Source organism: Lemur catta, chromosome 7 (genome assembly GCF_020740605.2).
Source record: "Lemur catta isolate mLemCat1 chromosome 7, mLemCat1.pri, whole genome shotgun sequence".
NCBI lineage: Eukaryota > Metazoa > Chordata > Mammalia > Primates > Lemuridae > Lemur > Lemur catta.
The window spans coordinates 106,435,646-106,461,071 of NC_059134.1; the positions used below are offsets into that span (position 1 = coordinate 106,435,646).

At 68.2% G+C, this 25,426-nt stretch overlaps 2 protein-coding genes across 5 annotated transcripts; one reads left to right on the forward strand and one right to left on the reverse strand.

Annotated features, from left to right (window-relative positions):
* The first annotated feature begins 953 nt into the window (after window positions 1-953).
* TSSC4 (tumor suppressing subtransferable candidate 4) lies at window positions 954-3,592 on the forward strand. 4 transcript variants are annotated; one of them, XM_045558454.1, is made up of 3 exons: window positions 954-1,043; window positions 2,007-2,162; window positions 2,328-3,592. In XM_045558454.1, exon 3 carries the CDS (start codon window positions 2,351-2,353, stop codon window positions 3,323-3,325), a length of 975 nt encoding a protein of 324 aa, XP_045414410.1. In that variant the 5' UTR covers window positions 954-1,043; window positions 2,007-2,162; window positions 2,328-2,350; the 3' UTR covers window positions 3,326-3,592. The 4 variants fall into 4 exon arrangements, with proteins under 4 accessions (XP_045414410.1, XP_045414413.1, XP_045414411.1 ...); XM_045558457.1 differs by having other exon boundaries at window positions 2,007-2,139; XM_045558455.1 differs by lacking the exon at window positions 954-1,043 and adding an exon at window positions 1,242-1,856.
* Window positions 3,593-4,296: 704 nt separating this feature from the next.
* Window positions 4,297-20,213, reverse strand: TRPM5 (transient receptor potential cation channel subfamily M member 5). The gene is given in 25 exon segments (XM_045558458.1): window positions 4,297-4,705; window positions 5,083-5,149; window positions 5,586-5,658; window positions 6,512-6,644; window positions 6,904-7,082; window positions 7,436-7,589; window positions 10,470-10,644; window positions 10,792-10,924; window positions 11,096-11,214; window positions 11,907-12,165; window positions 12,280-12,372; window positions 12,570-12,682; window positions 13,098-13,243; window positions 13,672-13,795; window positions 13,861-14,001; window positions 14,068-14,409; window positions 14,862-14,980; window positions 16,158-16,260; window positions 16,494-16,685; window positions 16,832-16,896; window positions 18,074-18,260; window positions 18,774-18,940; window positions 19,540-19,720; window positions 20,098-20,153; window positions 20,156-20,213. Coding segments are annotated over 25 exon segments (3,486 nt in total). The 3' UTR covers window positions 4,297-4,598.
* Between the last annotated feature and the right edge of the window lie 5,213 nt (window positions 20,214-25,426).

A 25,426-nucleotide genomic window follows, 5' to 3' on the forward strand; every position in this document is an offset into this window, starting at 1 on the left:
AGAGTTCTCTCTTTGGTCCTCAGAGTGATGGTGGGTCTAGAAGCCAAGGGGAACTCAGGTGCCTTAAGTTTGTGGGGCATGAAGCACTCCCACCAGAGCAGAAAAATGTGCTGCCCACCGAGGGCCTGGAGGCCACGGCAGATGTGGCTTGTCCAGGGGGAACCTCGTCCTCCCTGGCTGCCGCCCACCCAGCCCTGGCTGGCTCGGGAGGTTGGGGAGTGCTCACTGTCCTCCCCTGCCGCGGCTGCCAGGTGGCCTCTCCATCCTGCCCAGCACTCCCCATGCCCCCTGGGCCAGGCCGCCGGGGGTCCCGGGTGGACCAGTGATCTGGAAGGTGTCAGAACACAGCCTGACCCTGGGTTCCCTGCAGTGACCTCGGGGGAACGTGATCTGTACCTCCCAAGCCCAGAGCAAGGCCTCTGAGCTGCGGGCCGAGGAGTGAGCAGGTGGCCGGGGCAGTGTCCCCGAGGGCAACGCCCCACAAAGAAAAAGGCGGAGCGGCCAGGGCCCTGGAAGTCCCTCGGGGAGAAGCGTCAGCCGGGCGGGCGGACGAGGGGGCCGCCTCGCGCACCCCGCGTGCTTGTCTGCGGCTGGGGCCGGCTCGGCCTCTGGCCTAAGTGGGGCCACGGGTGCCAGGGGACTGCGGGCAACGAGGGGCTGGGGTCGCCCCCCGAGGGGTCTCCCGCCGCCCTGCTTCCGGGCACTGACGGGACAAAGTGCGACGACGGCAGCCGCTTCCGGCTGTAACCGGAAATGCCCGGGAACGGTCTCGCGCCCTCCGTGCGCGATGACGCACTTCCTGCCTACGGCGGCCGCAGTCCTGGCGGCTTCCGGCAGGCGGCGCTGGGGCCCCGGGACGGCGCCGCGGCCAGTTAATCGCGCGGGAGCCGCAGCCCCGCCCCGCCCCTTCCTGCCCGCCGCTCGGGCTGGCGGCTGCGAGGGCCCCGCCGCTTCCGGGGCGGGCCGCGCGCGTGCGCCGTGCCGCGGGGGACGGATGGCTCCTGGCGCGGGAGCGGGCTGTGCCGGACGGACGGCGGCGGCAGGTGCGTGGGGGCGGGCGGCGCCGCGGGCCCCGGGAGGTCGCCCGCCCCGCCCCGCCGCGGCGAGAGGAAGACTCGGCCCCGCCTCCCAGCGCGGACGGGGCGGCCGGGCCTGCGCCCCCGAGGCCGTCCGAGCGCGGCCTGGCGCGGAGTCCGGCGGCGGCGTGACCTGGGCGGTTGGCACACAGCGGGGGCGTGCGGGCGGCCCTTCGCTGCGGAGAGTCGCGCCGGCAGGCATTGAGATCCCGCTGGCGTCCGAGCCGGTGGGGCGCAGGTCGCCGGCCGCATCCTTGCTCGTGGCTCCCCGGGCAGGGAAGCCCGGCGGGGCGGAGCCGGGGGACCGGTGGCTGAGGGCAGCGGCCGGGCCGCCCTGGGAGCCTGGAAGCAAGCTCGGGGCACCGGTGTCACTCGACACTCGGTGGGGGCCCGCGGCAGCGCTCGTCTGCACGGCTGGAGAAGGGCAGGACTGTGTTGAGTGACCCAGGAGAAAGGCCTGTGCCCCGGGAGCTGTGGGGGCTTGCCTCTGCCCCGCAGGGCTGCTCCGGGTGACCGTGAGAGCTTGACTCTCAGATGCCGGGGACTTGGCTGCGGATCTCTCGGGAGCTCCCAGGGATCTCCCTGCAAACAGGAGCCCACCTCCTGCCCACGGACCGGGACGGGCGGGTCTCTGGGGGGCGCTCATCGCACACCGTGTTTAGCGAGCAGCTTGTAAACGACGGTGGAGTCGCGCAGAGGCAGTTCTGGGGCCTAGGTGCAAGCCGCGACTGGCCACTTAATCGTCCGAGCCTACCTGGGAGGCTTGTTATGGTAAATTAGGTATCGAGTCAAAAGTCCCTGCCCTTGTTCTTAGCCTGTATTGGGGGCTCCATAAACCAGGCCTGGGTCGCTTGGGTCCTGGTGTCTCTTTTATATGTTCATTCTCTGGTCTGATGGCTGGTTCTCGCCCTCCCCCTACCTCCCACCCAGCCTCAGTTGGACAGCCGCACAGAGCCCCACCCGGGGGACTCCTGGGACTGAGACAGCCACGCCTTTGCCACTGAGGACCTGCGTCAGGGCTTCGCACCCCGCTGTCCAGCCAGCACTCCAGCGTCCACCACAGGTGCCCACCCAGCAGATGGGGAGGTGAGAGAGGAGGGCTTCGGGGAGGTGAGGGTGGGGCCCCAACCCTTTGTAGGACACAGTTCTTTCTGCTGATCTGCCTGCCCGCTGCCCAGGGTGGTGGATCTGCAGAGGACCTTGTGCTAAGTTCTGCTCTCCGCTCCGAAACAAACTTCTGTTTTGGTCTAGGTGTGGTGTGGCCTCAGGCACACATGGCTGAGGCAGGGACAGGAGAGCCATCCCCTGGCTTGGAGGGCAAGCAAGGGACAGAGTACGACACCCTGCCTTCCGACGCGGCCTCCCTCAGTGACTCTGACTCTGACCTCAGCCTGCCCGGTGGCACTGAGGTGGAGGTGCTGTCCCCAGGGGTGCTGCCTGGGGAGGCCCAGGAGGATTCAGGCCCCGACGAGCCCTCCCTGCCGCCTGTCGCCGCGGTGCAGCCGTTCCATCTGCGGGGCATGAGCTCCACTTTCTCCCAGCGCAGCCACGACATCTTTGACTGCCTGGAGGGGGCAGCCAGGCGGGCTCCAGCCTCTCTGGCCCACACCAGCGTGAGTGACAGCAGGAGCTTCCGGCAGCCCCTGGCACCCTCGAGCCAGCCTTCAGTGGAAGGCCCTCGCAGGGCCCCTCGGAGCCCTGCCCCCTCGAGGGTACCCCCTGTCCCCGATTATGTGGCGCACCCTGAGCGCTGGACCAAGTACAGCCTGGGGGACGTGGCTGAGGCCAGTGAACAGGACAATCAGGCGGCTGCTCTGGCGTTCCTGGGCTCCCGAAGCCTTGCTGTCCCCACTCACTTCGTGCCCTCCTTCAACCAGGACCCTTCCAGCTGCGGGGAGGGGAGAGTGGTCTTTACCAAACCGGCTCGAGGTGGCGAGGCCAGACCCGAGAGGAAGAGGGTCCTGAGGAAGGGGGCGGATCTGGGCAGGGGCCCTGGCACTACTGGTGGGGAGGGCCCTGTGGAGCTGGCACACCTGGCCCGGCCCGGGAGCCCTGAGGCTGAGGAGTGGAACAGCCCCCTTGGGGGCCTGCAGGAAGTGGGACCCCTGTCAGGGGCTGTCCACAGTGGGTCCGCACCAGGCTCCCCCCCACTGGTGGAGACTGTTGGTTTCCATGGCAGCAAGAAGCGGAGTAGAGACCATTTCCGGAGCAAGGGCAGCAGCCCCGAGGGCCCAGGTGCTGAGGTCTAAGAGCCCAGACACTGGTCTCTGTGGTTGTCCTGCCTTCCTGGCCAGGCTGCCTGCATGGCTGGCATCAGAGGCCCCAGGGCACTGCCCAGCTGGAGTGGAAGCACCATCCCCCTGGGGAGGAAGCCCAGGGCAGCCTGTAGGTGGTGGCAACAGCCCTGGCAGGGGCTCTGGGAACCCGGCTGCGCTGGGGCCCATGGGGGTGTGGGCCGGGGGCACTGGGATCCGTTGCTGTCCACGGGGCACAATAAACAAACGTTTCAGATCTTCCTCGAGTTCCGTGTCTGTCGGCCCAGCCCTCTGCAGCTGGGGCCTGCTCTCCCGCCTCGCCTGGTCGCTCCGTCCCTCCACATGATTCTCCAGCCTAGGCCTGGGCTGCCTTGCAGGTGTCCGCTAGCACCTCCACTCCTCCCCAGCACATTTCCTGGAGGGACTGATGTGACAAGAGGTAGGAGGCCTGTCCCCTCCAGGGCTAGCAGCTCACCACTGTGGGTGTCCAACCAGTGTCCTGAGTGGGCCTGGGTGGTGCAGAATCTGCCCCCAGCCTGGTGCCAGCCACAGACAGGGTGGGGGCCAGAGGTCGCGTCTGGCCAGGAGAGCCTGCGTGTGAGCATGTGGCCCGGGAGGGGCCTGGCGGGTACGTCCCTGCTCCTGAGTGTTTGCTGGTGCTTGGTGACCTACACACCTCAGCCACCTGGGGTCTGGTTTGACCTGGGCCAGGTGCGGTGCTGTGTCCTACAGGTCCCATTGGAAATGAGGCAGCACCTGGCAGGACCGTTCTGGGCTGTCGCCCAGGGTAGGTGCACCAGCGTGTGCTCCGCCAGCTATGGGGAAGAGGGGTGGGCGTGGCAGGACAGATACCCTCCGGAGCCAGTCTGCCGAGTGCTGGAGGACGGGGTCTTAAAAGGCAGAAATTCCAACCACTAGCGTTTCAAAACAAGATTTGTTTCTTATCAGGTAACACGAGTGGGGGGGGGGTGCCCCCAAGGAGCTCTCAGGGTGGTGCTCGGATGGGGGCTGGGGGCACACATTTCCTGCTGGCAGGGACACTGTTCCAGGACACTGCTGTGCTTCCCGGGGGTCCCTGGGAAGGTGTCAGGCAGGACAAGGAGAGGTTCCTTTTTGTGGGGTCAGATGTCCGGGGAGGGCTGGCCTGTAGTGGAGCCATGAGGGCCACTGCCCCTGGGCTCCACAGGAGGTGGGCGAGGTCAGCGTGTCTGTGAGGCCCAGGGTGACGAGCTGAGAAGTGGGCCCTGCACGCAACAGGCCAAGCAGCTCAGGGGTCCGAGGGTGGCTGGCCAGGCTGCGGGAGCTCCCTGCCACCAGGGCCCCCTCTGTGGTCAGCAGTGTCCTGCCAGCTCCCGCCGCCACAGTTCCGTGAGCCTGGTAGGAAGGAAGGCCCCTGCTCAGAGGCGAGGACCAGGGCATGGTGGCCCTCAGAGGGGGGACGGCTGGGCAGCCTAAAGCAGGCCAGGTGTCTGAGCCCTGGGGCCAGGGGTGTGCCTGCTGAGGGGGTGGCCCAGAAGGGCCCGCGCAGGCAGAGCCTCCAGAGTCGGGGTGAGCCAGGCCCTCGCACCCTGGCCGAGGCCCGGGCCTCATCAGAGGGCACCTGCACTGCCCAAGGGACAGGACCCGCCAAGGCCATCTAGAGACCCCAGGCCCGGGGAAGGGGAGGGCCGCAGGGCACGAGGCATGACCGGCTGCCCGTGGGGCGTGTTTCGTGTGCCCCCCCTCACCGCACGCTCCCCAGACAGGCTTACTCCAGGGGACGCCGCCCTGGGCCAGCGAGTCAGCCACGGAGGACAGGAGCGTGGTGCAGTAGTTGACCTGGAAGAGGGCGAAGTATCCAGGGTTCCCAGGACAGCAGGGGACAGGCACCCTCCGCCTGCCCCCACCCCTGCCAAGGCCTGCTGCCCTGTGACCCTCCGTCTAGGGGCTGCGGCTCACAGGAAGGGGCAGGGGACGTGAGGTGCTGGCGTGCTGTGTGCAGGGTGGGCAGTGAGGGGACTGGGATGTGAGACCCTCTGGGGCGGGCTGTGGTCTCATGTGACCTGGAGCCGGGACAGGCCCAGGTGCCGACTGGCCCTCTCCCTAGGGCCCACCCACAGGGGTGCCCGCTCCCACCAGGCCCTGGCGTGCTCCGCAGCTCGTGTCTGGGCACGGGGCTGTGGGCACAGGGCTGTGGGCAGTGGGCAGGCCCCTGGGCTCTGCGGAGCTGCCTCCCAGGATGGGGAGAGGAGCTCGTGGCCTTGCCGTCACTTGCCTGCGATTCCAGAGACTTGATCCGCTTGTCTTGCTCTCTCAGCCCCCCAAGGTACTTGGCGACGAAGTCCACTCTGTGACAGAGGCAGAAGGCAGGCTGCTGACCGCCACATGGTGCTCCACGTGTGGGGAGCCTCCGCATTCCCCCCTCCCTGTCCCCCCAAGGTGCCCGATCTGGTGGCACCCAGGACTCCTTAGGGCACGGCCCAGTCTATAGTACTGAGCGCTTCTGCGCCCTCCCTGCCTAGGTCAGGTCACACCGTCCAGCGAGGGGGACACAGGGCAGGATAGTCGCCACCCCAGGCAGGACAGGACAAGGACCCTGAAGCGAGGGCGGGGAATGGACCACTGGGGACCAAAGAGAAGGGAGGAGGGGCCCAGTGTCACCCCCGAGACCCACAGCAGGGAGGACGCACGGTTCGTGCCCACAGTCCCCAACTGCAGGGCAGGCAAGTCCCCAGCGGAGCCCTCCCCTCTCAGCCTCAGGTCCCCAGCTCAGATCCTCTGTCGCTGGCCCCAGAGGACACCCCTCCAGTGATAATGGCAGAGGTCCCCAAGGTCCCCTAGGGATCAGGCTCTCCTGCCACCTTCACAGCACCCGACAGCAAGGTTGGCGCCGGCACCACGGCTCAGGGGCCGCTCAGGGCCGAGAGCAGCCAGGGCGTCTCTGGGCAGCCCCGTGTCTCTGGGCCGCCTGGCGTCTCTGAGCAGCCCCGTGTCTCTGGGCCGCCTGGCATCTCTGGGCAGCCCCGTGTCTCTGGGCAGTGTTGCGTCTCTGCACAGCCTCCTGTCTCTGGGCCGCCTCCTGTCTCTGGGCCGCCTGGCGTCTCTGGGCAGCCTCCTGTCTCTGGGCCGCCTGGCGTCTCTGGGCAGCCCCGGGGGCAGAGGCGCCTCAGCGGAGTCTCCTGCCACAGCCCTCGCCCGCACCTGTGGGCCGTTTTCCGCAGCACCTCCCCCTCGCTGTCGCGCCGCCTCTTCTCCACCTTGCTCAAGAAGTTTTCCTTCTGAACCGTCTCCCAGGTGACGATCTGCTGGTCCAGGGGGTCTGGCAGGTCTCGCTCTAGGGAGGCCAGGGCAGCAAGCTTTGCCGGGGCCACCTGGGGCTCAGTGGCAGAGCCAGGCCTGGCCTTGGGGTGGGGCACGAGGTGACGGGGCAAGGACAGGCCCCACAGGGACATGCAGGCTGCAGGGAGCCTCTCCGCGGCCCTGGGCCTGGGCCTGGGGCTTGGGTCAGCCTGGGAGGAGCCCAGCCCAGGAGGCCAGGGCCGAGGGGGAGCCCAGGCCTCTCCTGACCGCCCGCACCCAGCCGCCCGCCTCACCCAGGTGCTCCCGCTTGTGCTCCCCCTTCCTCACGGCCCTGCGCAGGGCCAGGCTCAGGTGGCTGAGCAGGATGAAGGGCGGGGCCAGGGCGGGGCGCTCGTGGTACTCCACGATCAGGTGGTAGCGCTGGAACTTCCAGAACATGTCTGCGTTGCCCTGCACCACCTGGAACGTGTAGCTGCGGGGACACTGCCCCTGAGTGCTGGGGGCCACTTCAGAAGCCAGGGCCCAGCACCTGCCTCTGCGCTGGCCCTGGGGGTGTGTCTCAGGGTCCATTCATCCGGGTCCTCCACTGTCCCCCTCCCCCCACGCCCCCTGCTCTCCCGGGCAAGGCCAGGGCTCCTGACACCACCCAGTTCCCCCCCACCCCCCAGAGACCCAGGCCCTGCTTTGTGGGAGCAGGGAAGGCGGCCCACCGAGTCGGGGCCTTGGGCAAGCAAAGCCTGGCAGTGCCTGACTGCTCCGCCTCCGGGGCCCGGGGCACCCGGCATGCACTCCGGGCGGGCGGGACCAGCCTGGACTGAGGGGCACCTGAACATGGCGATGAGCAGGTTCATGAGCAGCACGTTGGTGACCAGCAGGAAGGTGACCAGCAGCAGGATGACCAGCCAGTTGGCATAGAGGTTGGGGCAGGAGGGCGAGCGCTGCGGCAGCAGCGAGTGTGCAGAGCAGTTCACGCGGGCTTCTGCAAGGCAAGGGGCCGGTGGGGCCGGTGGGGCCGGTGGAGCCGCGGCCAGGGGCAGTGCCTGGGCAGCCTCGGGCAAACGCCGAGACCCCAGAGCTTGGTCCCGGGATCTAGGCCAGCCAGGGCACAGGGGCCGTGGCTGTGTGGGCTGCTGTCCTGTGTTGCCCGGGGTCGTCTGGGTCTTAGCCCTGAAAGCCCCATCATGGGACGCGCCGGTCCTGGAGAACCAGACGGGTGGTTCACCCAGCGCAGGGCTGCCTCTCCTCCCTCTGCGGGGCTTCCACCAGGGCCTGGGTCACAGCCAAGACCCCTTGGGGGATGGAAGGTGGGGGAAGGAGGACTCAGGGGACACAGTTTCTGCTGGCTGTTACATGGATTAACACCCCACCCACGCCCAACCAAAGGCTCTGCTGTCAAGCAGGTTTAGGGAGAGCTGGGAGGGGAGGTGTCCTTACTGCAGGACTTATCAGAACCTTTACAGAGCTAATGCCTGTCACAGGCTCCAAGCTGGGGGTAAGTCTGACAACTTTCCAAAGCATATTAAGCCAGCAGGCCTGGAGGGCACAGAGCCTGCACTGACGCACTCCAGTCTGAGGGGCATTCTCCAGCCCGCGTGGTCCAGGAGCCCACAGGCTGAGCTCCCTCGGCCCTGGGCAGGGACACCCTGGGGGGCCCACGGATCACCACTCCAGCCCCTCAGAGCATCTGGAAGTCGGGGTGAGTGTGCTGGCCCTGGAGGCCCTGGGTGCACAGGGCAGAGGCCGCTACGATTCCTCGCTTCATCCAAAAGGGAATCCACTTCCCCGCCCTCCCCAGACTGCGCCAGCGTGCGGGTGGGTGTGTCTGTGTGTGCATGTGCATGGCCACGTGTGGGTGCACGTGCGTGTGTGTCTCTGCATGTGAGCACAGTGCACACGTGCACATTCGAGCATGTTTCTGCGCCTGTCCCCGGCTCTCTGTCTCTCGAGGTCCACCTGTGTGTACCCGTGCTCTTGCCTCCGCGTGAGTGTCGGGCTTCAGGGCCCGTTTCCACGTGTCTGTGCCTCCCTCCCTGGGGCGAGTCCCCGCCTGCTTCTCCCGAGCCAGTTACGCAGTGCGCGTGGGGGAGGGGCGACAGCAGTCAGAGCGCCGGTCCCACCTGCCACCGCCCGGCAGCCCCCAGCCCGTGAATCTGCTCCGGGGGGGCTGGTCGTGGCCCTCCCTTCTCCTGGCGCCTGCAGAGGTGGGCCAGGGCCAGCCTGAGAGCGGGCCTGCGCAGCTGCAAATCTGTCTGTCTGAGAAAAGTGGCTCCGAGGTAACGAGACCCCCGAGCCCTCCCCACTCTGTGATTTGAGAAGGTGGCACCAAGCCAGGGTGGAAATTAAACTGTCCCTGGGTCCTGAGCCCAGGAGAACAAGCTCCGGTGTGGCACGTGTGCAGAGCAGGAGGGTAGGGGCTTCCCTGGACCCCAAGGGACCCGCAGGCTGTGGGGGGAGCCGCCTGAGCCTCAGTTTCCCTCTCAGCCCAGGCATGTGTTAGTGTATGACTCTGCGCCCAGTAGCGTGGTGGACTCACAGAGAAGGGCCCAGAGAAGGGAGGTGACAGGGACAGGACTGGAGCAGGCCCTGGCCACCGCCGCGCTGTGGACACCGAGGCAGCCCTCGGGCGGGGCTGGGGAGTCTGCAGGCCCTCCAGGGAGATTTGGGCTGTGACCAGGCCTGTCCCCTCACACTAGTGGCTGGGGCTGGCTGGGCCAGAGAAGCAGCCACTTGGGAAGGGGCCTCTCAACCCTGCCCTGGCTGGAGGCCACGCGGTGAGGGGAGGAGGGGAGGAGCGCAGGGCCTGGAAAACTGATGCGCAAAGGCCAAACCCACAGGCGCTGGGGGTAGGGGAGCGGCCCAAGGAAACGGGGACCACTCCGACTAAGAGGCGATTCCCGGACGGCACACCCCTCCCCCGTGCCCTCATCTCCCTGTGTTTGCCTCCGTCCTGCGGTCAGCCCGTCACAGGTGTGTGTCGCAGTGGAGCGCGGCCCTGGCCTCCCTGCAGCTCCTCCAGGAGCGTGGGGTCAGGCCGAGCAGCACGATGGCCCTACAGCCCTGCTCTGTGCCGCCACTGAGCCTAGAGCACCCCGGGAGCACCCATGGGGCCAGCGTCCCGGAGCCCCTCACTCTGGCCCGCCTTCCCCGAGGCGGTGCCCCCTCCTGCACCTCCCTGGATCCCAGCCACCCCAGGGCCTTTACGGTCCGTGTCACCACTGACATCCCCATGGCCTAGTGGCTCTGAGCCCCCAAACCCACTTGGGAAAGGTTCCTGGAGCCTCCTCCAGCCCCCGCCAGGCACAGCCAGCTTGGGGCACCCACAGCCACAGACAGGCCCACGCACCCGAGGCCCACAGGTAGCGCATGCACGGTGGGTGGGTCCCCAGAAGAAGCAAGGGTGCCTGCAGGGTGGCCTCGCAGCTGACAGGCCTCAGGAGGATGGGTGACAGGGACACCTCAGCCATGCGGGGCCTTGCCTGAGGGTTGAGGCCAAGCCAGAGGGGCCCAGACACCAGGTGACGGTCTCCCTGACACCCCTGCTCTGTGCCTGTAGCACCTGCCCTGCCCCACGTCGCCCCCAGCAAGGCCTCCAAGCCGCCGGCCACCCCCAGCTGCCTCGAGGTCTCCTGTGTCTGGTTCCTGAGGTCGGAGGCTCTGTGCCCGGAGCTAACCCTGTCCCTGCCTCTGGGCCTGGCCTCAGGGACTCCTCCCATCTCAGCTCCAGGCTGGGGTCTCCTGTGACCCCGACAGGCCCCTCTGGAGAGCTGCATACCCAGGGACTTGGAAAAACCGGACTCCCTTTGGTTGCACCTGGGGGGGGGGTCCCTGCCACCCCGCGCCCGCCTGGCCGGATGCGAACCATCGATCTCGTCCAGCGGGATCTGCCCGAAGATCTGCAGGTAGGGCCGGTAGAGCACGCGGCGGAAGATCCACTCCAGGCGGCTGTCGTGGGGGTGCAGCAGTGCCTGGGTGGTCACGCCGTAGGCCACGAGCCACACGCTCAGGAAGAAGAGGAAGAAGAAGACATCCTTCATCTCCATGGGGCCGGGGCAGGGAAAGGGCTGTTAGCAGCCCCTTGGTGGGTGGCTCACCACCCACCCGGGGGGGACAGTGGGGGACATAGGGGCTCACTACCCACCCAGGTGGACAGTGGGGGACAGTGTGGGGACAGAGGGGCTCACCATGCGCTCCACAATGATGATCTTGGGGCCCAGCTGCTTGTGAATGGCAAAGATGTGGATGAGCCGGAGCGTGAACACCATGAAATCCATGGCCAGGACGGAGCGGCCGGCCTCAAACACGGAGGGCAGCATCCTGGGGGGGACAGCAGGCTGGACGGGATGGCTGGAGCCCAGAGGGGAGGAGGACTGCTCGGGCCAAAGGGCGGATGCCAGGGCCGAGCCAAGACCTCTGAGCTTCCAAGCATCCTCATCTGGACGCCTGCCCGCAGCCCTCCTGAGAACAGGGCCTCTGGGCCCCACGGACCTGCAGGTGACGCCAACGATGAACAGGAAGATGGCCACCATGTCACATTTGTTCCAGTTGTCCTCCACGTACAGCATGAACTTCTTCAGCAAGTGTGTGTCCTCGTCCGTGAAGAAGCCCTGGCAGACAGGCGGACGCTTCTGCTGCCACTGCCTGGGCCCACCTCACTGGACAGCCCCGCCCGCCCCGCCTGGGGTCTGTGCTCAGCCTGCCATGGGATCGGGTTCCATCTGTGACCAGGACCCAGGCTCTGAGTAGGACTGGGGGTCAACTGAAGATATCCCAGGGCTAAATCTGGGGACAAAACCTGGGGTTAATTTGAACTTGGGGTCAGTGCTCTTTGTGACCAGGGTCCAGGATTAGTTTATATTCAGTGTCTGGACTTTGGCTATGATATAGGTCAGGGTTCACACTCTTACTAGAGAGACAATGGTCATGCTTAGTCTGGAGCTGGGATCAGGGCTCAGTCTGGAGTGGGGCTGGGATCAGGGCTCAGCCTGTGGTGGGGCTGGGATCAGAGCTCAGTCTGGAGTGGGGCTGGGATCAGGGCTCAGTCTGAAGTAGGGCTGGGATCAGAGCTCAGTCTGGAGTGGGGCTGGGATCAGGGATCAGTCTGAAGTAGGGCTGGGATCAGGGCTCAGTCTGGACTGGGGCTGGGATCAGGGCTCAGTCTGTGACCAGGATCAAGGCTCTGGTGATGCTGTTCTTGTTCTGCAGATGAGGAGCCACAGCCTCGAGAGGGCAGGACCCCGTGAGTCCCCCCAGCCCGGAGCTGCAGAGCAGAGGGAACAGGGCTGGGCTGGCCCCTGACCTGCCGGATCTCCTCCAGCACCAGCGTGAAGACCCAGAAGTACAGGGTGACCTCAGCCCCCGATGGCCCCTGGGGGGGCGGCCTGAAGTCCACCAGCAGGACGTAGGTGAACAGGAAGAGGAAGGCGAAGTACATGACCACGTTCCCCAGAAACACGGTCACGGGAGCGCCCCAGAACTTCCGCCAGCGCGTGAGCAGGAAGGCCGCGTGCGGGCCTCGGTCACCCTGAGCCCTCGGCGCCTCTGCCCGCTCCTCCGCCCTGTGCCGGGCAGGAGGCCGCAGTGGTGAGCCGCACCCAGCAGGCACCCCAGCGGGGTCCAACCTCCGGCCACCCCCGCCGGCCCCCACCCTGCCCAGCCCCTCGGGCCCTCACAGGCTGCCCGGGCCGCAGAGCAGGCTCCTCTCTGCGCCCAGGCTGTCCAGCTCCTGCAGGTCCTCCGGGCCGGTCCGCAGAGGGGCCTCCTCGCTGCGGGCACAGGGGACGCTCAGGGCCCGCAGGAAGGGCACCCAGGGGCACCCGCTTGGTCCTGCGCACCGAGAACGACGGAGGCTGCAGTGCCCAGCTGCGCGCACGGGCGTGGGCAGCCCGGCCACGGGGATCCTGGACTCGGGGGTCCCAGAGACATGCGGCCACCGGCACCCGCGGGCCCGGGCCCGACCTACCTGAAGGTGACGAGGTTGGTGTAGATGAGGGGCGGGCAGAAGAAGGCGCCCAGCAGCCGCAGGATGGGTGTGCCCGTGGCCATGTCCCCCCACCAGATCTTGGTCAGGAAGGCCTGAGACAGAGACGCGCCTGCTGGCCTCCCACCTCCACCTTCGCCCACTCTGTGCCCTGCGCCAGGAATGCCCTTCCCCCATGCCTGGCAAATGCCAGCTGCTCCTCGAGGGGAGCTGAAGACGTGCCCCTGCCAGCCCTTCCCGCTGCCGTGCAGGGTGGCACGGAGGGGCCAGTCGCAGGAGGATGGGTGTCGCTGTGGCGTGAGCCTTCACCCAGAGGCAGGCAGGGCTGGGCAGGACGAGCGTGCCCGGTGGGGCGGGCCCAGGGGAGCCAGAGCCTGCAGGCTGGTGGTCAGCTGGGCACCTCACTGGCTCAGGGGGGCCTGGGACCTGCTCGCCCGCCCGCCTCGCCCCTGGGGGCCCTCCCCGAGGGTTCAGACCAGGGCGACGGGGCCCTGCATGGCCAGCACCCACCTGCACGCCGTCATGGGCAAAGAAAGCCTTGGTGTCGGCCTCGGTGGCCAGGTGCAGGCAGGTGGTCCTGCTCCAGCAGCGGTTGCGCCGCACCAGCAGGGCGAAGGCGCGGTCCTCGCTGTTGCTGTAGCACTCGGAGAACAGGTCTGCCCCGCGGGGCCTGCCGCTGATGGGACTCGCCCGGCACCCTGCGCCCCTCTCCCTCCTGCGCCTGGAACCCGCGTCCCCACCCCAGGGGCAGCCAGGCCTCTGCACTGGGGGCCGGTGACAGCCCTGCGGCGGCACTGGGCCACGCTCCACCACAGGACCACGGGAGGCTCTGTCACTCTAATGTCCCCACCAGCAGGGCGCAGTGCACGGCAGGGGCGCGAGGCTGCGTCTTCCTCACCCCGTGCCCAGTCCCTCCTGCTCAGGGTTTGAGGGCCCCCCACCCATTCTGCAGAGGGACCACTGAGGTCACACTGGGCCACACAGCGGGAGCAGGTGGCCTGGCGGGGAGCCCCGCCCCTCGGTCTGGCCCCTTCGCCTCGTTTTCCCCCACCTGCAGGGCCCTGGCCACCAGGCGTCCACTCACCGAGGGCCAGCTGCTCATACTTGGCCTCACGCATGGCCCGGGCCACCTCGGCCTCCGGCTCCAGGTGGGACATCTCTTTGAGGATTTTGCAGGCAGCCAGCGCGGCTGCCACGCCCTCCTGGCCCTAGGAGACGGGGTCTCAGGGGCTGCCCACCTCCCCCCACACCGGGGGCCAGGGCTGCCGCTCACCATGGCCCAGAAGTAGGTGGCCATCTCGTGGCGGTTCTGCAGCACGGCCCACAGGAACAGGTCCCGCCAGGGCTGCTCGCTCCTCTGGCTGAGGTCCGGCAGCCACTTCTGGCCCGTGGGCCGCTTGGCCGGACCCCTCTCCTGGAGGACAAGGCCGTCGGCTCCAGCTGCGGCCCCGGCCCAGCCCCTCGCCCAGCCCCCACTCACCACCTTCCTCCGGCCACCGGGCCCGCCGTCCTGGTAGAGGCCGCGGCAGGCGTCCCGCAGGAAGTCCTTGAGCACGCGGGAGACCTCGTGCAGGGAGAAGGCGGGTGGCCCAGCGGGCGGCTCCCGAGCCTGCTGCACGCCCAGCGTGCGCCGCGCCTCCTCGTGCTTGCGCTGCAGCAGGTCGAAGAGCAGGCTCTTGGGCGCCACGGAGCGGTACAGCTGCTGCAGCCGCCCGAAGGTCAGGAAGTCTGCCACGTCGGCCCCGTTGTCCACGAAGAGCCGCACGAACTCAGGCTTGTTGCTGACCAGGGCGTCCATCATCACCTCCTCCAGGTCACGGGACTGGACGGCCGGGGGGGGGCGCCCAGGGAAGGGGGGACAGTGACAGTGAGTCGGAGCTGGTGGGGAAGCGGGTGGCCGAGGGAGGGGGGGCCTCTGCCCAGGGCCGGGCCACACTGACCCTGCTCCCCAGGCACCCAGCCTGTGCCCCTGGGTCGCGGCGGGCACAGGTGGGTCCCGACAGTCTGGGGGCACCAAGGGCACCGTGACTCCCTGAGGCTTTGGGGGTGGCCCACACCCAGGGGAGATCCAGCCCGCTCCGCCTGGCCAGTGAGAGACGCAGAAGCTCGGCGGTGCTGTGGCCTCATCACGCCCCCTCGGGCAGCTGGGCCGGAGTGGGCAGCCAGCAGCCCTTGGGACTCCGCTGCCCCAGCCCTCAGCACGGCCCTGCCCGGTGCCGGCCACAGCGGGGCTTGGGGGCAGCCATAGGCTGGGCACGTGGGGTCGGGCGGCACCTTCCACTCCACGTCCCCATTGAAGATCTCGCTCTTGGCGATGTCCACGCGGTCCCAGGCCACGGCCAGCTTGAGCTCGTCCAGGTAGTCCTGTGCCTCCTGGCTGTGGCTCTTGCAGGCTGTGGGCGGAGCGGGCAGGGGCAGTGAGGGAGGAGCCGCTGACACGCAGGACCAGGGCTCCGCACCCCTGCGAGCTGGCGAGAGGCTCCGCTTTGTGGGTGGGTGCCCGAGTCCCCGCCGGAGGGGTCGAGGGGGCCGAGAAGCCTCTCTGCTCCCACGTAGGGAAGCTCCCTTGGTGGTGACGGAAGGGACCCCAGGTAACACCCAGGCCTGGGGCCCCTCCCCACGGACGGTTCGGGGAAGTGGGTTTGGCCACGTTTTCTCCTTGGGGAGGGGCATCTGGCCACGGCCGGGCACTGCGGGGCCACGCGATGAGGCACGGACTGGACGTGGAGGCCGCTGTCCTCGCCAGACCCGTGAGGGAAGCCCTCGGGCCTCAGACTCCACGACTGTGAGCACTGGGGGACCGCGGTGCCCCTCCCAGCCGTGGGAACAGCCTGACTCGTGGGAAACCACGAGGAGCTTCCTGCACAGGGGCTCCCCTGGGCTCATCGCCTGGGGTCACTAAGCCAGAACCACCCTAGTGCAGAGGCCCCTCACTCAGGGGAGTCCCAGCTCTTGCTCCACCAGCCCTGCCGCCCCCCGCCGTGAGCCTGGGTCGGCTGCCACGGGTCAGCCTTTGGCACACGTTTGCCTCCAATAAAAGGGCATCAGATGCTCATCAGTTTCCATCAGCACCACGTAGATAAACCAGTCTGTCCACACAATGGCTCACGTGGCCTCAGGACAGGACTGCGGCACTGCCACAGGCTGCAGCGTGGACGAGCCTTGGGAAGGGTGCCGAGCCACAGAGCCAGCCCCACGCGTCTCTGTACGGTCGGCTCTGCCCAGACGGCACATCCGGCGAGGAGAGTGGGTTGGGGGTGGCAGGGCGCTAACCGCACGGGCTCTCTGCGGTGACGGGAAGGTTCTGGGACTGGGGGACGGTGGCAGTCGCACCACCTCGTGAACGTGCTAGAACCACGGGACTGAATACTTTAAAAATCTTTTAACATTATGGTGAAAAAAATCTATATCATGAGATTTGCCAGCTGCAGGACATGTCATGAAGTTGTGCGTCGTCTTCCCGGGCACAGGTCACACAGGCGCCCGTCAGAAACGGCCGCCAGGCTGCCACACCCCGGGTGGCCCAGAGCACAGACGCCGCCAGGTGCCACCACCCTGCTCTGCGCCCACCTTTCACCAGAGCCTTGAGGATGACGGTGTCCAGCTCCTCGGAGCCCTCCTGCTCGAAGTCGTGCACGGTGAGCAGGTGCGGGTGCGAGGTGATGTTCTGCAGCTGCACAGGGCGAAGGCCCCCAGGGTCACCACGCCGGCCAGTGCAGGGCAGCCCCTCCCTGGGGCGGGCTCAGAGCCACTCACAGACCAGGGGCTGGCTGCCGAGGGGCCTCCGCACCGCAGAGCGCGAAGCAAGAGCGAGCGGGGGTGGGGGGGCCGGCAGCTGCATCAGCAGGAACCCCGGGGGGAGCAGCGCCCCCCAGGCGGACGGAGGGGAGCGTCTGGGGCGCGTACCAGCTTGGTCCAGTGCATGATGTCCTCCCAGGAGAAACGCTCGCTGGGGAACTTCTCCTTAAACTGCTTCTCGGCCACCTGGGGCACCAGGGGGTGGGGCTGGCTCACTAGGGCAGCCAGCACGTCGGCCACGCCCCCGGAGCCTGCCAGGATCAGCCACGGCGCAGCCTGCTCCACGGCCCGGGAAACCCTCTGCCGTGGGTGGGGAGGGGACAGTGATTGCGGTCAGCCCAGGTGACTTCCAGGTGCATGTGTCGGGCAACCCCATCACACCCCCTCCAGGAGGCTCCCGCCAGCTGGGGGCTCCCGCCAGGCCCCCCCTTGCTCCTCTGCCCTACCTCCAGGGCGCCGGGGTCCCCGTTGACCAGTAGGCAAAGGACGGGGATCTCGATGCTGCCGGTGCCTGCAGACAGAGCGCCCCGTGACGTCCCCCCGGGTGCTCAGGCTGAGTGGGATGGGGGTGGCGAGAGGCCGGGGCCCCCAGCTGCCATAGTTTCTGGGCAGAGGCTGGTCAAGGGGCCACTTATTACAAGCCCCTGGGCACATGGGGGGCAAGGACTTCAATTCCCCATCTGCGCTGTCCCATCAATGGCCTTGTGGCAAGGATGGCACGCGGCTATTTAGACATAAATGAAGTGGGACGCCCGGCCCCTCAGGCGCACCCTGGGAGGGGGCGTCCCAGGGTCACGGGCAGCTCTGCTGGCCGGGCTGCTCCGGACCGGAGAGGTGTGCTGAGCGAAGCTGAGAGCTGAAGGAGGGGTGCAGGCTCCCCCCAGACGGAAGCTGGGAGCAAGAGTCCCATCTGCAAAGCCCCCGAGAGGCCTGGACCCACCCTGGTCGCCCTGGAGGGAACAAGAGGCGGCAGAACCACCCGGGGGGGCCCGACCTCTGGGGGCAGCTTTGAGAGGAGCCTCCGGGTGGAATCTGGAGGGTCGGCCAGGGCTGGCCAAGGTGGAGCCTGGGCCGCGGGGTGGGCAGAGCAGGTTGTCCTTCTGCGTGTTGATGGACTTACTCATTTCGTCTGGGACGCGCGCTCAAGGGTTGCACCTTTTGTTTATAGACACTCTCCCTGGCTAGTAAGTGTCACTGATACAAACCATCGTGCATTCTGTTTATAGACACTGTTTGCACACCAGTGTTTTCTTAGTAAATCCGGCTTTCGAACCCGCGGCTGACCACGGCGGCGCCCGTGTCTCGGGCAACGCTGCTCCTGGTGGCAGCGTACCTCGCGGCCCGCGGAAAGAAACGAGCCTCGTGCAACTCACAGGTCTCCTTGTGCTTCCCAGAGCCCAGAGCCTCTGGCTGGGGGGAGCCCAGCGAAAACGAGCCCCAGCTGTTCTGCCCCCTGAGGGGACGTCGCTGCCTGCCGGGGGCCACTGTGCCCGCCGTGCCAACCCTGCCTGGACAGCTGCTGCTCCTGGGGCCCAGGTCTCAAAGCACAGGTGTGCCGGGGGCCTTCTGCCCGGGAGGGGCTTCCCCACACTCCCTGGTGGTCCCTCCCCCGCCCCCGCCCACACGCCGGGCCCTGCACCTCCCTGGGTCCCAAGGCAGGGGTGGGCGGGGGCCAGGGCGGGCCTCACCTCCGTAGCCCGTCCTCTGTTCTGAGATGTGCTTCTCCAGCCGCAGCCGCAGCCCCGTCAGCCCGTCCCCCTGCCCAGGGGGCCCCGGCTCCACCAGGATGAAGTGGGAGAGGTTGCTGTCCAGGGAGCAGAGGGGGCCCTGGCTGCTGCCGCTGTCCTCTGCAGGGTAGTGGACGGGGGTGTCCTCCTGCACCCAGTGGGGAGACAAGGCCGAGCCCTCAGGAGGCAGCCGGGCTGGGCTCCCCGTGGGACCCTCCCCGCCACGCCACGCACACAAGCCTGAGGCCCTGCACGGGGCTCTGCTCGGTCGGGGGAGGCCCAAGCTGCTGGGGCGGGGGCCCTCCCTGGTCGGGGCAGGGCTGGGTGGGAGCTCCTCCTTCCAGGCTCTGCAGGGGCCGCCTTGGACAGACCCCCAGCCGGGGTGTGGGGGGGACCCGGGCTGCGCAAACCTTGGGGGCGCTGGCCAAGCCGGGCTGGGCCCCTGGTCAGGCCGGGTCCCCACGTGGGGCTGCGCCCGCAGTTTCCTGAGCAATGCCGCCACCTGCTGGCCGCGTGTCCAGGCCCGTCCTCCCAGCGCTTCCCCTGCCCACGCCCGTGACGCCCGCAGCCTGTGGCCTGAGCCCTGGGAGCAGGGGCTGCTCTGCCCCCGCCCTTCCTGCCTCCCAGGCCCCCCTGGCCCGGCGCAGAGCCAGGAGCTCACCCGGGCGTCCTCCAGGAGCCGGCGGTGCAGGACGCGCCCCAGAGGGGCTATGCCGATGGCGACCATGCGCACCTTGGCGGACGTGCTGGCCAGCGAGTGGTCGCGCACGGCCTGCCCGACGTGCCAGGCTGAGCCCACGCGCAGGGCGCTGGTCAGGATCCAGGCCCCTGTGGGGCAGGAGGGGACGCTCATCCAGCCAGGGCCCCGGGTCCTGCCCAGCTGGCCCTGACCCCAGGCCAGTCAGCAGCCGGTGACCGGGGACAAGGGCTTGGGCCCGGGGGCAGCAGGGCTCAGAGACGGCACGGCAGCTGCACAGGCCACGCAGCAGCTGGGAGGACCCCAAACCCAGGTCCCCAGGCGGGGTGAAGTGGCAGCCCCAGCCTGGCCTGAAGGGCGCGTGCCAGGAGCCAGCTCCCCGTGGGACAAATCCTGTCACAGCCAGACCAGAATCCCAGACTGGTTTTTCCAAATGACAAAGCCCTCAGCCCGTGTCTGGTTTGAGAATCCTTTTGTGCTACTATCATTTCTGCGGTAACAGACTCAGAAACCCCAAACCCTTCCACGTGTGTTCTGCCGGCAGAGGCCACCCCTGAGTAGAGCCCGAGCCCCGCGAGTGGGGGGGTGGCTCTCAGGAAGGGCCAGGCCTCTGCCTGCAGGGTGGCCGGGACCCAGCAGGGAGCCACTTGGTCCGGGCTGAGGCCGCACAGTGTCCCCAAGAGCAGCTTCCACTGCGGCAGGGGCAGCCGGCGGGGCACGGTGGGCTCACCCGTGGTCTGGGCCGCCTTCACCAGCCCCTTGCGCAGCAGGTCCCGCAGCCAGGGCTTCATGGCGAAGGGCCGCTCCTCACCCACCAGGGACACCACCAGGTTGGGGGCCGGCAGGTGCCACCTGGTCAGCAGCAGGTCGAACAGCACAGAGGGGGCCACGCTGCTCGGCACCTTCACGAACTGCAGGGCAGGGGGCTCAGGGTGCGGTAGCAGGGGGAGGCCCCCAGGACCTTTCTGGAACAGGGCTGGTCCTGCCTTGACCTGCCGTGTGGCCTGGGCAGTCCCAGCGCCTCCTGGGGCCTGGCCTGCCCTTCGGAGAGATGAGGGTGCTGACCCCAGCGCCTCCCAGCCCTCCCCGGGGGACTCGGGGGCTCTCGTTACTGTAAGGGGCGGGAGGTGCCGCCAGAGGCCTCCGGCTCTACTTTCCGCCCTGTAGGGCTCCGAGCACGGCCCGAGGGAGCACAGCCGGGGAGAGAAGCACACTGTGCTCAGACACGGGACACCAGGGGCTCCGGGGTGCACACGCCGGCAGCACACAGGGCCTGGGCCGCCCCTACCTTGCCTCGCTTCTTCCCAGACTCCCCGAAGTCGATCTCACCCCGGCACAGGCCTGGCCCTGCCCATCTGCAGCATCCCTGGGGCTGTCGGGACAGGCGTCCCGGGTGTCCTGCATGGTGGCCTCTCTATGGGGACACAGCCAAACCTGAGGGCAGGAGAACCCGATCCCCACCTTCCTCCCTGCGCGGGCCTGGGGCTGCTGTCAGAAGGGGAGCCCCTCTCCGCAGCCGTCATGCTGGCAGAGAGTTGGGGACCCCCACAAGGGGGTCTTTGCCCCAGTGGCCGTCCCTCCAGCCAGCCCCCCCCCAGCAGTGCCCACTACGCCCCTTCCCAGGCGAGGACTGGGACACGTCCAGGCTCCTGGTCCCGCTACTTACCCCAGCCCAGCCGCCTCGGGCCGACCTCACCCGTCCACTCCTCTCCGAAGGCTCTGCTGGGGGTCGTCCTGGAAACCCCGAAAGACTTAGCAGGAGACTCATAGCCTTTTGGCCACACAGCCCATCTGCCCCCAGGACACCCTGGGTGCGCCTGGAGGGCAGGTGACGAGGGAGGCTGGTGCTCCCAGCTCAGGTGCGGGGGGCTCGGAAGACAGGCGGAGGAGGGGCGGGACCCCCGCTCCTTGCCCAGGTGGGCCCCAGCGCCCAGAGAGGGGAGGCCCCGCCCGGCACACGCAGCATCGCCACAGAGCCACCGCCAAGCTCTCCCCTGCAGCTCCTGCGTCAGCCAGTGGCAGGAGGAGAGGCCGCCCGCAGCACCTCCCACCGCCCCTGCGGACGGTGTCTCAGCCCTGCTGTCCGTGGCAGGAGGAGCCCAGCCCCTCGGGCCCCAGCCCTCCTGGCCCGACACCCGATGCCCCCCAGCTGCCCAGCACCGGCCTCGCTGACCGTGCCCGGCCGCGTCCTGCCTCCCTCCGATCAGCGCCTCTGAAAACCTGCGGGGCTGGGCCTGTCCTCCGCCCTCCTGCCTAGAACCAGGCGCCCGGGCACAGGCCTGCGGGCAGAGGTCCCCTGGGGCCTGCTCAGGCAGGACGCACCCCTCGGGCTCCCAGCCACCCTGTCCTCCTGGGGCCACTGCAGCTCCCACTTCCGCAGAGCTAGTTCCCCTGTCCCCCGGGCAGTGCCCTGCCCTGTCACGCCCAGACTGCCCCCGGGCACCCTGGGCAGTGCCGGGCTCACAGCCCTGCATGAGAGGAAAAGGCTTTGTTTCCTACAGAGGTTGGCACCTGGGCACCCGGACGGGCACGGGCAAGGGGCAGGGTGCCTCGGGCAGCACAGGGAGCCCGCTGGGGGCAGGGGCTGAGCCAGGGCCCTCCCCACTGTGCCTCTGGAGCCAGCACAGCAACTGTGTCCCCCAAAGAAGGTGTCCCCCCAAAAGATGTGTCCGAGTCCTAGCCCCTGGCACCTGTGCCTGCGACCTTTGGAAGCAGGGTCTTTGCAGAGGTGACTGTGATGTCACCAAGACGAGGCCTTGCTGGGTAGGGTGGGCTCTGACCCCACGGCTGCTGTCCTTATAAAAAGGGGACATTGGGACACACACAGACACGGAGGGAAGGTGATGTGAGGGCGGGGGGAGGGACGCACGAGAGGCAGGGAGGGGCCTCCGACTGCCCGGCCTGCCCACACCCTGGCAGGACGGGCCCCTTCAGCCTCCAGGTCAGGGCAAGGTTAGATTCCTGTCGGTTCAAGATGCCCAGCGCGCGGCCACTTGTCCTGGCAGCCCCAGGACACGTGTGCAGTTTGCGGCCCAGCGGGGCAGCAAGCGTGTGCCTGCGTGGGCCCGGGGCAGGTCCAGGGTGGCTGTGCGGCCGCAGGCGGGGCTGCCCCAGGGAGCCCAAGAGCTGGCCGGGTGGGATGCAAATCCTGCCGCCCTGCCTGCTCCCACAGCCACACCGCAGGGGGCGGCATTTGAATGTGGCCTCCCGGGAGGTGGCTCACATGGCTGGTGTCTGCAGGCCAGCCTGCCTGGTGCTTGGGCCTAGGAGGGCAGGACACGCAGCGCATTGGTGTCCCCTGGCTGTGGAGACCAAGGACCTCAAACTGGGGGCTGCAAAGTGACAGCTGCGGAGGCCGGAGATCCAAAGTCAAGGCGTGGCAGCCCGCGCTCCCTCCACTCCTCAGGGGAGCTCCCTTCCTTGCCCCCTCCGGCTCCTGGTGGCTCTAGGCGTCCCTTGGCATGTGGCCTCTGCCTCTGCTGCCATGTGGCCTTCCTCACGTGTGTCTGTTTCCTCTTCTCGTGAGGACACCAGCCACCGGGCCTGCCCAGCGGGGCCCGCCATTGCAGATCACGTCTGCAAAGACCCTACTTCCAAAGGTCACATTCCGAGACTCCTGGGGGACACGGGTCCACCGTCTAGGGGGGCACTCCTCAGTGCAGAATAGGCACCGAGAGGGCCGGTGCTTGCTGTGTGGGCGGGGGTGGGGTGGGGACCGAGGGCCCCGTGGCTCGGTTGGCCCTCACTGCCGCCAGGGCCCTGTCATGCCTGCCACCCAGTAGGGCCATCGCTTGCCACATCTGCACACATGCCCTGCAGCAGGGGGGTACGTGGCTGGACGTGTCTCCTTGCCTGGGGGCTGGGGGGTTGGGGGGCCTGAGCCCAGCCATTTCCCTCAGCCTGAGGGACACTCAGCCGGACAAGCATGACATCCTCGCCGACCCCATGAGCTGCAGGCCAGAGACGGGACCTCACTCTTCCGCCCCGACCCCTGGTGGGGAAGCCGGTGGGGGCCTGGCCCCTGAAATTCCTCTCCTCCCCAAGGCCCAGACCCCCGTGTGCGTCTCTGCCCGGGGCTCAGCGGGGCCTCCCCCTCTGTGAAGGCCCCCAGAGCGGGAGGCAGCCACCAGGTGTCCCCCTGGGCCTCCCACGGCCACCTCGCCTCTTTCCTCCCTGACAGGATGGGGGGCGGGGGTGGGGCTGTGCCCCTGGAAGAGGAGCAGGGCAGCCTCACCTTCCCTGGGGCACAGCCCGGTTCCCAGGGCCCGGCCCCACTCGGGCGGGCGTGGGGAAGGGTGCCAGGCGCCAGGCAAATGGGGCGGGGGGGTATGCAAACAGCCCGATTTGCATGGCAGGTGCCTGGTCGTCACTGCCCTCTGTCCCCCGCCCCGCACATCTCTGGAGGGGAGGGGAGCTGGGGGCAGCGGGGGTCCTGTGTGCCGGAATCCCATCCCAGGTCCCCCACAAAGCAGACTCCTGGGCCCCGGCAGCGAAGGCCCCGCCGGCCAGAGGCCGTCACAGAACAGCCTGAGCTGAGTGGCCCCGGCAGAGTCCCGGCCCGCTGGTCACCAGCTCTGTGACTTTGGACAGATCCCTCAGAATTCCTGGGCCGGCCCCGCCCCGAGATTCAGGTAGAGGGGCCGTTACAGGGAGAAGGTGCCGGGAAGGTCCCTGCATGTGGCAGGTGTGAAGTCAGTTTTGCGCCCCTGGTCCCCCGAGGACGCAGGCCGGGGAGGGTGACAGGGGCACAGCAGCGACTCGGGTTCCCCACGTTCCCTCCCACGGCCCCACCGCCCTGTCCAGGCTCCCTCCTGCCCAGACCCTCCCCAAGCACCAGGTAGCCCCTTCCGGAATACCCCACCTCACCCGCCACCTCACCCACCGCTCAGCCCCGGGAAGGGAGGATTCTCCCACGTGGCCCTGGTCCCCTGCCCCTCCTGCCCACCCGCCCTGGGGAGGAGGGGGCACGTCCTAGGCGCTGGCAGTGGCATGGGCCTACCTGTGCACCCCCTCTCCCCTCTCCGGCACCCTGACGTGCGGCCACCAGCCCAGGAGCAGGACAGCGTCTGCCACCGCAGGGTGCGCCTGTGAGCCCAGCCCTCGGCTCCTCCTCCTCCCCGCCCACCACGCCCGGCACCGGGGCGGCCAACGCCAGCCCCACGGAGCAGGCTGTGAGCAGACACAGGGCACCACCGACCGTCTCGGCACAACCGGCCCACAGACCTGCTGTCCCCAAAGGCCCTGCCGAGGAGCCTAACCCTTCCTCGGGCATGACCGGCCCCCAGGGCCCAAGGGCACATCCAGTCGACAGGGAGGCGGCGGGCGGAGGCTGCACCTCCCTGGGCTCTGCCCGCAGGGTGGCCTGAGGCCCCGGGCCGAGTCCAGCTAGCGTCACACTCTAACATGTGATTGGACGGGGTTCTCTGCCTCAGTTTCCCCAGGAAGTGGGAATGGCAGCTGTCTCAGAGCACATGTCCCACGCCAGGGTGCCGGGCCCCACTGTCCCATGGACTGTCCCCACGGTGTGTCCCCTGTCCTGGAAAGCCACGCAGCGTGGGCCAGACGGGGCTGCCAGCCAGTGCCCTGGGTGCTGCGTGAGGATTGCCCCGCACCTGGGCAGGACGGGGTGCCCGTGGGGCAGAGCGTGCCTCCCGGACTCCCACCTGGGCTCCTTAATCACTCCCTGCCTCAGTTTCTTGGTCTGTAAAAGGGGGATTCTAACAGCCCAGCTTCCGGGAGGTTGAGGGGGACACACTAGGGGACCGAGTCTGACGATGGTCCCCTGTGCCCCTTCCCCAGAGACCCGGGCCCTCCGGCCTCGTGCCCTGTGACCCACTCTAGGGGACTCCGGCGGCCTCGCTAGTCTAGCCCGTTGGCCACCAGAGAGCGCCCCAGGACCACGGGCAGAGCTGGCTGGCGGCTGAGGACCGTGGGGTGGAGGCGGTGACATCACCCTGGGCAGGAGGGCTCGGGGATCGCACCGCAGCCCCTGTGAGCTGGCCGGGCATGTCCTCTAGTCCCTGGCGTGGCTGTCCGGCCCTGGGAGGGCAAGCGGCCGTCAGGTGCCTCAGTAAATGCAGGGAGGACACAGGGTCAGAGGCCCAGAGCTCGACTCCAGGTACTTGGGGCTCCAGGGCAGGGGCCCTACAAGCCCTCACGGCCTGCAGCCCTGAGGGCCCAGTTCTGACAGGGAGAGGCCGACCCTGGCCCCGGGCAAGGACAGGGGTCCACTGGGCCCTGGAGGTCCAGCCTGAGCTCACACCCCCCCCCAGCCCAGGGCCTGGCCCTACTGTGGGTCCTGCCAGTGTCTGGGGTTATGTGGAGAGTGCAGGGGTCTCCCCAGACCCTCTGAGCCTATGGGGTGGGGGCACAGTCCTTCGTCTATTCTGTTCCTGCCCCTGCCCCTCTGCAAGGGCTCCTCTGTCTCCTGGACACCCAGGGGACTGCAGTGGCCCCTCTGCAGCCACCTCCAGTCCAGTACCAGCTCATACTCCTCCCTGCCTACAACCTTCCTTGGCTCCCTATTTCCCTGGCAAGAAAACCCAACAGGCCCTGGTGCCTTTGCTTCTGCTGCCCAGCTAGGAGCCCCTTCCCGGGAGCTCCTCCTGCTGGCTCCT